Source organism: Piliocolobus tephrosceles, chromosome 19 (genome assembly GCF_002776525.5).
Source record: "Piliocolobus tephrosceles isolate RC106 chromosome 19, ASM277652v3, whole genome shotgun sequence".
Classification (NCBI taxonomy): domain Eukaryota; kingdom Metazoa; phylum Chordata; class Mammalia; order Primates; family Cercopithecidae; genus Piliocolobus; species Piliocolobus tephrosceles.
The window spans coordinates 17,574,415-17,587,398 of record NC_045452.1 but is presented as its reverse complement, the minus strand read 5'-3'; the positions used below and the strand labels follow the sequence as shown (position 1 = coordinate 17,587,398).

General features: G+C 39.2%; 1 protein-coding gene across 9 annotated transcripts in view; it reads left to right on the top strand.

The window, feature by feature from the left end:
• Nucleotides 1-12,984, top strand: part of RBFOX2 (RNA binding fox-1 homolog 2) — a 299,483-nt gene that overhangs the window by 214,032 nt on the left and 72,467 nt on the right. For all 9 annotated transcript variants that reach the window (XM_023222129.1, XM_023222135.2, XM_023222132.2 and 6 more), the window contains one exon: nucleotides 11,218-11,442. In XM_023222129.1, the coding sequence (XP_023077897.1) occupies nucleotides 11,218-11,442 (225 nt within the window). The remainder of the gene's footprint in view (nucleotides 1-11,217; nucleotides 11,443-12,984) is intronic.

Genomic DNA, 12,984 nt, shown 5'->3' with positions numbered 1-12,984 from the left:
AATTAGATCTGGACAATTACCTGTCCTCAACGAGTTCATGTTCTGTAGAGACAGACAATACATATGTAAGCAGATAATTGTAATTGAATGTAAGTACCACAATAGAGTTAAGTATTAGGTTGGGGAGGGCAGGAGGAAGGAATGATTTTTTCCCCCATTTGAGTGAATCAGAAACCTCTAGAGAGGAGTAAATGCCCAAATACATATTAAAAGATTGTGTACATATTAGCCCGATTAGTAGAAAGGAGAAAAGCTTTCTAAGCAGAAATAATACTATGTACACATAAACTGGAAGGTGAAATAGTACATGGTGTTTTTCAGCATTCGACACACATTAGATTACCACCTGTGCCAAACCCTCCTCATCTCAAGTGAATTATCAGGGTCGCCTCCCAACAGGGCTCCCTGCCTTTGCCTTTGCCGAGTGGTACATTTAAAACCTAATTCTGACCACACCACTTCTCTGCTCAGAACTCTCAGTGGAGTGTAAAAACTAACATCCCTGCGGTGGCTGTAAGCTTTACAGGAATTCTGTCAATATCGTCTTTCCCCACTGCTACCTTTCTCACTTCATCTCCTGCCACTCTGTTCGTGCTTACACCAGTGGCATCACATAGGTTTCCAAGACCTCCATGTTCCTAGTTCTTAGAATGAGCTGCTTGTGTTTTTGCCTATGGGACTTTGCATTTGTGTTCCCTTTGTCTGGAGTCTTCTTCCATCCAGATGCACATATGACTTGTTGCCTTAATTTCTAAAAAAGTATGATCAGTGTTACCTTTCCATACCACCCTTAGAAAAAGGAAATTCTCTGTCTCTCCAGCCCAATACCCTGATACCCTCCTCTTATTTTTTCTCTGTAGCACACCAGCTGTTTATTGTTTTGCTTGCCAATTTATTATTTGTCTCTTCCTACTAGAATGTAAACTCCATAAGGGCAGGGACTTTGGCTTTTTAATCACCGTTGTTTCCTCAGCAGCTAGGACAGAATTTCTAACACATGATAGATACTCAATAAATATTTGATGGTAAGAGTTGAAGCTGAATAGATGAAATGTGCAAGGGGCATGACTTCCATGCAAAGGTATTTGGACTTGAGACTGTAAACATTGGGAGTCTAGGATTCTAAGAAGATAAATTAACTATCAGATTTAGGTTTTATTTTAGAAAGATCATTCTGGCAGCTGCTTGGAGAGTTCATTAGGTTGAGGTTAAGTTAAAATAAAGCTGAACTCTTTAAAAACAAAAAAAGATTATGTAGATAGCCTAGGTGAGAACAGCGGCTCATGTTTCTTTTAATTCCCCATAGTATATAATGTGGACTCTCACATATAGCCTTATATATATTTTCATAGAATGATTATTTATATTGTGGTGAGGTCCCTGGCAGAGTTGATAAAGCTATTGAGAGAATGGTTCCTATCTTTTTTTAGACTTATACTGCAGAAGCAGGTATTCAATTACCTGGTTAATTCAGTTACCAGGCATTTTCTGAAGGGCATGTGCTATGTGCTCATCATCACTTCATTTGGTGAGGAAGCTATGATGAAGTTTATGATTCAGTCCCTGGTTGACTTAGGGACTTTACTTGTTAAATAATTAGAGAATATATAAGCCACCATGTAACCATGGTTGTAGACGAAATGTGTTTTGTTCTGGGGAAGGGATAGGGAAAATTTTTCTCTGTTACTGTATGTTTATCATGTGAATTTTCTATTTTAAAGAGGTAGACTACAACAGAATGCCTAACAACATTTATAAAGCGTAATTAAATATTTTGTAATTCAGAAAACACTCTAGTACCTTGCCAGTGTTTTATTTGGAACCTGAGTTACAACTATTTCTTTGTTTTGTTTTTTCCTTAAAGACAAGGTCCCTCTCTGTCACTCAGGATGGAGTACAGTGATATGATCTAGGCTCACTGCAGCCTCAAACTCCTGGGCCCAAGTGGTCCTCTCGCCTCAGCCTCCTGAGTAGCTAGTACTACAGGCACATGCCACCACACCTGGCTATTTTAAAAGAATTTTTTTGTAGAGATAGGGTCTCACTATATTGCCCAGGCTGGTCTTGAACTCCTGGCCTCAAGCAGTCCTCCCACCTCGGCCTTCCAAAGTGCTGGGATTAGAGGTGTGAGCAACCCCACCTGGCTGTGACTATTTTTAAGGCTATTCCAGTTTAGCATATGGAAGATGCAAACTTAATTGTCCATGATGACAAAATAAATAATAAATTAATTTAGATTGTAGTGAAAAGTGTGTTTTAGAAAAAGAATAATTTTCCATGGATTGTGTAAATCACTAATTACATTGAATAGAATAGACATTTAACTATTAATTGTGTGTAGGGGCCTTCCATTTCTAAGGAAGCAGGTAACTGAACCAGAGTAGTTCTTGCTGTCTGTTGTTGCCAGTGGAAGACATGATTCATGAATGTTTGAGGTTCTAAATACTTCTTTAAGGAGAAATAGAGGAAAGAGCTTTTAAGAGGTTGGAGATATTAAGACTATTACAGGGTTTGTTGCTTTTCACCTAATAGACTAAAGGTTTGAATGACTTTGTTCTGAAATATTTATTTTCCTGTTTAAATATTCATTGCTGTGAGATTGTAAAACTCAGCCTCAAGGGAAAGACCAAACTGGCTTTTCCCTCTGAGTAATTCAAAAGAGGTGGGTGTATGTAGGGGTGTGTGTGTGTGTGTGTGTGTGTAAGACAAGTGATTTGGAGGCAAGTTTACAATATTCTTGTTGGCCAAGCCTGTAACTGCCCTTCAATTTACATATACCAGCTTCTGTCATTTATTGTTATTCTAAGCAAGGATGTATATTGTATTGCCTGGTTTTTAAAAAAATTTATTAATTGTCTGTTTATAAGAGCTCAGGATTGTAATGGTCATGTTCCTGAATTCCATCTCCCCTTTACATGGCTGTAGCACACTCATCTTTTGGTCCTGATTCTTTAGTTATACCCACACTAAAAGAAGGATCCATTGTGAGGCCTACACTTCAGTAGATTTGCACTATAGAAAACAACCAGTGTTTATTCTCTTAGCTGTAGGTTCCATATAAGAAGGTAACCCTCTACTTTTAGGAAACTTACATTTATAGCCACCGTTACCTTCCTCTCATCATTTATGCCCCCCGCCTTTTTTTTTCTTTCTTTCTTTCTTTTTTTTGAGATGAAGTCTTACTCTGTTGTCTAGGCTGGAGTGCAGTGGCGCGATCCTGGCGCAGTGCAACCTCTGCCTCCGATGTTCAAGTGATCTTCATGCTTCAGCCTTTCAAGTAGCTAGGATTACAGGCATGCGCTGTCACACCTGGCTATTTTTGTATTTTTAGTAGAGACGGGGTTTCACCATATTGGCCAGGCTGGTCTTGAACTCCTGACCTCATGTGATCCGCATGCCTCGGCCTCCCAAGGTGCTGGGATACCTTGGGAGCCACTGCACCTGGCCTCTATGCCCTCTTTAATCTCTTAACTGACTCTGTTCTTCTAAAGGTGTAGATGCTTCAGGACATGTCCTGGAGGCTGCAACCATAATTCTCTTCCATTTTGCCAGCTAAAGCCTCTAAATCAGTGTTTCTCAGAATGTGGGACCCAAACCACCTACACCAGTAAGTACCAGGGTCCCTGCTCCAACCCACTGAATCCTAATCTATGGGGAAAGGATCTTGACATGTGCATTTCTAAATATGTTCCTTGAGTGGGTGTTATATGCAGTAAAATAGGGGCATCTTTTTTTTTTCAAGGTAAAAGATAAGTTGAGAGGTATGAGGAGCTGAGTATTATGGAAGTAGTTTCTTACTGCATCTTACCGTTGAGACTGCAGCAGGAATGGATGTGTCTGAACTCCTTACCCGAAATTAGACAACATTTTTTCTTAAACTTAATACTTCAATGGCGATTGGTTTTTTATTACAGTAATCCTTATTATATAATAATGGAATTTGTTTCCATGAGCTTCCTTGGGATCTTGGCAATTCAGTAAGTTCCAAACAACCAAGTGAACAGCAAATTCTTGGAATTCAACCTGAATGTAAATATTTGGAGAGTACATGGAGATTTCATTGTGTAGATTTTTCCTCTCAACATCAAATTTACCTACAAGTTGCCTAACATCTTATGGCTCTGAGTGTAGTTTAGATGTATTGTAAAAGAGAAAATGTATTACTTTTACCTAACTTACCAGAAATGTATTCAGGATTATTAGACACTAACACTTTTTTCTGCTCTGAGTACTCAAAATTGTGAAACTTCCTTGAGATGAGAAAAGCAAAACAATCCTACCTTATAGCTCTTCCTCTAGGTTATGGTAGTTTGAAGAAAAAGTTAAGAATAGTTCAGTAGCTTGCTTGTCTTTAGACTTAAAAAAATAAGAACCAGAATATTTTAGATACTGAAAGAAGGAGATTTGGGGGTAGCACTGTTTAAGTATTTGTACACGTTAAGAATCTAGAGTAATTTTGCTTTCAGTCTAGCAAATGAGCATTGTTTTGTCTTTGTATGTGTTTGTTTATCCATTTTATTTGTCTGGATTTTCTTGGTCTGTTCTTCTGCAGAGTTACTTTTTTTAAAAAAAGTTGATCCTAGATGATTTTAAATCCAGTGTTGTCTTCTTATCTTTCTGAGATAACAGTTATATAGCTGTTATTTTCCTCTTGTCACAGACACCTGGGCAGAAACCACTGCTTTTAGTACCAGATCTGAGAAGAATGATAGGCCTTTGCCTAGGTACTCTTTTAAAACAAACAAACAAACAAAGGCAAATAGAGCTTGAAATCTGAGCCCACCTAAGCAAATCCCAAGGGATCAAAATGATATAATTTATAAAAATACTTAAAAACATTTGTATTATAATCCTGGAAAATTAATCTCCATTTATAAACAGCACTAGGAAAATTACTAGTGACATTGTCAGTAGTAATAAACTGGTGAGAATATGCTCTACCTAAATAATGAAGTGATTCTTTTTATGATGGTATGAATAAAATTAATATTGATCTGGTTGTGTGCATGGTCCATTCTGACCATATATGTGGTATGGGAATTGAGAAGCTTTTAGGATTTGTATATTATGTAGGTTATGTATATAAGTGGGACTCAAGATGACCAAACTGAGAAAATTAGAGTGAAGTTGAGGAATAAATTAGAAGATATAAACAAAAGTACACCCTTGTCTTTCTAAGATTGCACAGACTTTATCCTAGAAATATGAAGACAGTTGTATTTTGGGTCATTTCTGTGTTCTCTTACAATACTGTGCATAGCTTTTAAATAGTATTCAGAATAATTCAGTAGGAACAGAAAATATGCTAAAGAATCAGTTACAAAACAGTTTCACCTGCTCTCTCAATTAATTTTCACAACCACCTCTGAAGTAAACAACCCATCTGGTAAGAGGTGTAATTGGGATTTAAACTCAAGTCTGCCTTTCAGGTTCATGCTTTCTTCTGTTTTATTACATCCCATGTAAACTAGGGAGAAAGCACGTGGTTGGACCTAGAAAAAACAGTGGAAGTCACCTTTCGGTAGGTGATGATTGAACCTGTGAGATTGCTGTGGGTAAGGCAATAGACCGTTGAATGGGTTCCTGTTTGATGACTGTGATACTGTAGTTGTTTTTCCATAGTCACGGGTTCTGCATCTGTGGATTCAGCTAGCTGGGATTGAAAAATTAGGGTGGGAAATTGGATGACTGTGTCTGTACTAAAGACGTACAGACGTTTTTTCTTTTTAGGAGACGGTCTCCCATTGCCTGGGTTGGTCTCAAACTCCTGAGCTCAAGGGATCCTCCTGTCTTGGCCTCCCAAAGCATTGGGATTATAGCTGTGAGCCACTGTGCCTGGCCAGACTTTTTTTTCTTGACACTTTTTTCTTTTCTTTTCTTTTCTTTTTTCTTTTTCTTTTCTTCTCTGAGACAGGGTCCCACTCTGTTGCCCAGGCTGGAATGCAGTGCCTTGATCATAGCTCACCACAGCCTCTGTCTCCCAAGCTCAAGTGATCCTCTTGTCTCAGCCTCCTGAGCAACTGGGACTATAGGCACATACTACCATGCCCAGCTAATTTTAAAAAAATTTTTGTAGAGATGGGATCCCACTGTGTTGCCTAGGCTGGTCTCACACTCCTGGGCTCAAGTGATCCTCTCTCCTCAGCCTCCGAAAGAGCTGGGATTACAGGCATGAGCCAGCATGCAGGGCCTTGTCATTATTTTCTAAACACTACAGCATAACAACTATTTTCATAACATTTACATTGTAGCAGATATTATAAGTAATCGAGAGATGATTTAAAGTATACAAGAGGATGTGTGTAAGTACGTTACGCGCAAATACTATGCCATTTTATATAAAAGACTTGAGTATCCAAGGATTTTGTCATCTGTGGTGGGTGGGGGCTGGGAGGTTCCTGGAATCAATTACCTGCTGATACGAAGGGACAACTGCATATTTGAATTTAGAATGAAAACATTTAGCATGTTTCACATTGTACACCAAAAGGCTGTATATAATGTGTATCGCCTCTGTTACTATCTGTGGTTTAAAAGAGAAAGACATCATTCTCAACTCAGAAATTAATAGTTACATTTGATTTTCACTCACAGCAGGTCAACAACTCTTAAATCCTGTGTTTGTAAAACAGAAGGAAATTAAGTGCATAAAGCACAAGCATGTAAATGTTCTTTTCTTTCCTAATGCTTCACCAGTTCTACCTTTCCATCTCTACACTCCAGTTTGATATCAACCCAAGATATCAACACTTGTTTCATTCTGTGTTGTTCCTTGTTATGCTCTCTAGCCCAACAAAGCAGCTTGCTGTAATGTGCGTGCACGTGACTTTCTATCTCAATCTTCCTCTATTTCATAAATGTTTAACACTTCATATTTGTTATGTACCATGTGGGATTCTACATTGTACAGGACTGTCTCCACCCATCATAATGAGCCTTTTAATCCAATAGGGAAGTTAAAATACATATTTAGATTTGCTAAATATGAGACTTCAGATTTAAGTGTCTTGTAGGGGATGCAAGCTAAATGTTATAAGAATATAGGAAAGGAAGGAATTACTTTTAACTGGAAACGGAAGAAAGTTTGTAGATTGCTAGGTTAGGGAAAAGAGCTATTCTGTCTAACCTTGTGGACTAAAGAGAAAGCTAATAATTTCTTTTCTCAGATGAGATATACTTAAGCAGCTTAGACTCTGGTAATAGAAACAAAACATTTTTTATGTAAGTATAGATGTAAATTCATACCTAGAAATACTCATGTGAACTGTTATCTCATAGTTTGCTGAAGGCTGTTGTACTTCTGAGCATAGAACTTTGGAATTTTAATAGAAATCTGGAAATTTAGAAGCCTGGAAATTTAATAGAAATCTGAAACCATTTAACATTTTTAATAATGTATACTTGGGGAAATATTCAGACATTGCAGGATATATGAGAGAAGATGTTGAATCACTCCTATCCCAATTTCATTCCCTCAGTATATGAACAATTGTTGTTACATTTTTAACAAAAATTTTAAAAGAAATTTCTGTAAGTAACAAAATACTCCACTAAGAATTTCTTCTTGACCTCTTAACGGAGGTTATATTACCCCTCTAGGAAAACAGTACCTCTGCCTGGCTTGCATTTCTGTAAAATGCCTAGTGCCTAGGCTACAAGTGGATCTCAGGAAATGTTTTTACCTTTCTCCCCGTCTCCCACTGCTAATTGATGTGTTTATTCAGTTGACTGAGTCAGCCCTGTTGAGAATACCCCTGTGGGAGAATTCATACTGTGTACTTGTGTGCCAGAGTCTCATTCCCAGCAGACTGAGGTGGAGAATGGAGGCTGGAGTAAAACGAGGAGGCTGAGAGGAGCAGTGTCAGAGCAAGATAAAGTCCCCTTAGACTTGTTAATCCTAACTTGTAAACTGTGTCTTTTAGCCCTTACCAGTTATTTAGTAGAACTTTTTTTGTGGATTCCTGTAAGATTATATTTATGCCTGAGTGGGCATAAGACCTTTGGTGCTCTTATGTGTTTCGTTCACCAATCCACCTGAATTCCAATTCAGTTCTTTTTCATATCTGTCTTCAGGCCAGTAGATCCAGCGAGGGCTTCTGAAGCAGTATGTTTCATATGGCTAGATAGATACACAGAGATAGAGCATTGAATAATTTGAAGAAGGGAGATAACTATTTTTTATCTCTCTTCAGATGCCCAGAATAGCTATAAAGACATCATAAAAACTATCCTAACCTAGAAATAATGAAAAGAAGTTATATAGTGATGGGTGACAAAGATAGACTTTTTCCAAAAACATTTAAAGTTTTCATAGCATATTTTTTGAGAACTAAAGAGAGGGATTTTTTATTTCTGTTTTTTGAGATGGTGTCTCACTCACTTTGTCGCCTGGGCTAGAGTGCAGTGGTAGCGATGTCAGTTCACTCCTCTTCCTGAGTTCAAGCGATTCTCCTGCCTCAGCCTCTCAGGTATCTGGGATTAAAGGCATTTGGCACCATGCTTGGCTAATTTTTATATTTTTAATAGAGATGGAGTTTCATCATGTTGGCCAGGCTGGTATTGAACTCCTGACCTCAAGTGATCCACCTGCCTCAGCCTCACAAGGTGCTGGGATTACAGACGTGAGCCACCACACCCAGCCTTTTTTTTTTTTGAGACGGAGTCTCGCTCTGTCCCCCAGGCTGGAGTGCAGTGGCCAAATCTCAGCTCACTGCAAGCTCCGCCTCCCGAGTTTACGCCATTCTCTCGCCTCAGCCTCCCGAGTAGCTGGAACTACAGGCGCCGCCACCTCGCCCGGCTAGTTTTTTGTATTTTTTAGTAGAGACAGGGTTTCACCGTGTTCGCCAGGATGGTCTCGATCTCCTGACCTCGTGATCCGCCCGTCTCGGCCTCCCAAAGTGCTGCGATTACAGGCTTGAGCCACCGCGCCCGGCCTTTTTTGCCTTTTCTTAAGAGACAGGATCTTTCTGTTGCCCAAGCTAGAATGGTGCAATCATGGCTCACTGCAGCCTCCAGCTCCTGGGCTCAAGCAATCCTCCTTTCTCAGCCTCACAAGAAGCTGGGATACAGGCATGTACCACCATGCCCAGCTAATTTTTTAAAGTTTAGCAATGGTGTCTCTCTGTGTTGGCCAGGCTGATCTCAAACTCCTAGCCACAGGCAGTCCTTCCATCTTAGCCTCCCAAAGTGCTGGGATTACAGGGCATGAACCATTATGTCCAATAGCAGGAAAATTTTTATGTAAAGCAATTTTTCTAATTTTTATTTTCAATTTCTGTTACAGAATCTTCATTCCTGCCTTTACTAGTTTGAAAGGGCTGCCATAACAAAATATTACATAACAATATAGAAATGTGGCCGGGCGCGGTGGCTCAAGCCTGTAATCCCAGCACTTTGGGAGGCCGAGACGGGCCGATCACGAGGTCAGGAGATCGAGACCATCCTGGCTAACCTGGTGAAACCCCGTCTCTACTAAAAATACAAACAAACTAGCCGGGCGAGGTGGCGGGCGCCTGTAGTCCCAGCTACTCGGGAGGCTGAGGCAGAAGAATGGCGTAAACCCGGGAGGCGGAGCTTGCAGTGAGCTGAGATCCGGCCACTACACTCCAGCCCGGGCGACAGAGCAAGACTCCGTCTCAAAAAAAAAAAAAAAAAAAAAAAATATATTTAAAAAATATATATATATATATAGAAATGTATTTTCTCACCATTCTGGAGGCTAGAAGTGCAAGATCAGGGTGTCAGCTAGGTTGGTTTCTTCTGATGTCTTTTTCATTAGTTAGCCTGTAGATGGTCATGGTCTCTCTGTGTCTTCACGTGGGCCTCCCGCTGTATGTGTCTGTATCCACATTCCCTTTTCTTATAAGGATACCACTCCAATTGGATTAAGGCCCACCCTCATGACATCACTTTAACTTAATTACCTTTTTTAAGACCCTATCTTTAAAAACAGTGACATTTTGAGGTACTGAGGGTTAGAACTTCAACAGGGGTTGGGGAGGAGCACAACTCAGCCTATGACTCTGCCCCTTCCCACTGATAACTGTAATCAGTTCCTCACTTTTTATCTAGACTGTGGCAGTCCCCCATTCCCAATTCTCTTTTTTCTTTCACCACTATTATGTAAAGCAGTTTTTATTACCAAGTAGAAATGATTCTTGGACATTGGAGACAGCTGAATTTTGAAGTTGTTTAACTTAAATGGAAGAGAGTTATGAATTTTTGTTTCGAGGTAGGTCACTATCATTCTCTTAAGAGTAACACAGTAATTCAGTGTTTCAGAATATTGGCTTCCCCTTATTGATGATATATTTTTTGTCATTCTCTTTAACATTAAAAACAATACATTTTTGTAGGTTTTATTACAAAAGTAATATATGCTTGTTATTAGGAGCACAAGGAAACTTTTGGGGGTTTTGGATATATGTGTTGACTATCTTGATTGTGGTGATGATTTCATGAGAATATAAGTACATTTTTCAAAACTTACCAAATTGTATACTATAAATAAATAAGTACTGTTTATCATATGACAGTTATATCACAATAAAACTGCTTAATTTTTTTTGCTGATTTGATGACTAAAACTTGGACTTACTTTGATGTTAATGTGAATTTTCATGACAGTTGGTGAGGTTGAGCATTTTTATTAGTTGTTTGTATTTCATTTTCAATGAATTGTTCAGATAGACACTTTGCCCCTTTTTCTCTTGGGATGTGTGTGTGTTTGCATGCACATGTGTGTCTGTCTTGTCAACTTGGTTAACCCACTCTGGGACTAGTGATAATAACCCAGCATCTCTCTTACCTTTTGCTAATATTTTCTCCTAGTTGATTTTTCTTTTTTGTTTTTTGTATTTTTTAGGGACAGGATCTCTCTCTGTTGCAGAGGCTGTAGTGGCTTGTGATCCAAAGTGGGCTCTCCACCTACTTTTAATTTAAAGGAAAGATTTTTGACCTTTTGGCATCTAGTCCAATGTGGTTGTGGGCCTGTCTAGTAACCACACATTAACAAAAGTGAGGGTGTGTGTGTGTGTATCTCTGTCCACATACATACATCTATGTGTCTATGTATAATAATATTTTCCCCAATCCTAGGTCATTCCATTTTACCTATGCAGTGAGAGAATATTCGGAGAATTCCATATATTCACTTCAAAAATAGTTACGTAACAAGGACTCAGAGTCACTTTTTCTTTTTCTCGTTGTTTGTTTTAGGGTAACCAGGAGCCAACAACAACTCCTGACGCAATGGTTCAGCCTTTTACTACCATCCCATTTCCACCACCTCCGCAGAATGGAATTCCCACAGAGTATGGGGTGCCACACACTCAAGACTATGCCGGCCAGACCGGTGAGCATAACCTGACACTCTACGGAAGTACGCAAGCCCACGGGGAGCAGAGCAGCAACTCACCCAGCACACAAAATGGATCTCTTACGGTATGTGAACCATGAGGTGAAAAATAGAAGGATGTATGGCAATCTTATTGAAATTGTCACCTTGATTATACAACTAGAAAACTCTCAGAATTAATTTAGCATTTACACATGTTCTCATTTACACCTTCTCTCAGCAGCATTGTACACATTGTCCTCCCTCCTCCTGGAAATACTTAGTCTCTTGGCTTTTCCAGCTCTACCAATTTTCCTGCCGAGCATTGGGTGTTCTGCCCCTGCCTCCTTCTCTGTTCAATTTTTAAATGGTGCAGTACTCCATGTGTACGTCCTAGAACCCCTTTTCTTCTTATTTTACATCCTTTCTCTATATAATTATACTGCCAAACTCAGTTGCTGAAGCAAAACCTAGGAATATTCTTTCTCTCTCTCTCTCTTTCTCTCTCTTCCTTCCTTTCCTTTCTTCTGCACATCTAATTGATTAGCAAGTCTTGACAACCATAACTCTAACTACTTCATCCTCTTCTCCACATCTTATTGCTCTTCCACCAGATTGCTTGTGTTTGAATCTCAATATGGCCCCTACTAAACTGTGTGCCCTTGGACCATTTAATCTCTCTCTGCTGTTGGTTCACTCTAAAATGAAGATAATCATACCTACCTGAAGAGGCTGTTAGGAAATTTAAAAGGATTTATCATCATCACCACTCTAGTCCAAACCTCATCACTTATTTCTGATATTACTGTTGCCTAGCTTATTTATCCTCCACATAGGACTAAGGTGGTTTTGTTTTTTCTTAATGCAAATTTTGCCAATTTCCTACTTAACTCTTAATAGTTCCCTAATGCAATTAGAATATAATCTGAACTTTGTACTTGGTTTACTAGTCTGTAGCCCAGCTTACCTCTTTGACCTCACCTCTTACTACTAACTTGCTAAAGTAAAGGAAATGTCATACATTAATAATAGGTATGTATCTCCTACATATCAACATGTGGGAAATTGTATTGTCTCTTGCTTTGTTGCCCAGGCTGGAGTGCAGTGGCATGAACATAGCTAGCTCACTGCAACCTCAGTCTCCTGGGCTCAAGTGATCCTCCTTCTTCAGCCTCCCATGTAGCTGGGACTACAAGCACACACCACCACGCCCAGCTCATTTTTTACTTTTTTGTAAAGACAGGGTCTCCTTTTGTTGCCCAAGCTTATTTTGAATTCCTGTCATGCAATCCTCCTACCATGGTCTCCCAAAGTGCTGGGATTACGAGGCATGAGCCACCACACCCAGCCTTGTGTGGTGTATTTCTAAAGACAGAAATGTTCTATAATGTGCATAGAAAAACCTAGCTCTGTTGTTAGATTTCTTTTTCTCTTTCCTATATCTGGTTATCAAAAGGAGAGCTTTATTCAGCCTTTAGGCCACTTGCTAAGGATGGATTTAACCCATAAATGCTTTCAATTTTCTTTCATTAGGTATTGAACCACCAAGAAATTCCTACTTTCAATGTTTATTAGTTGGTATAAGCACATAATTTTATACTTCAGAAGTAATTGGCTACCATAGATAATTTATTTGAAGAGTCTAGGCA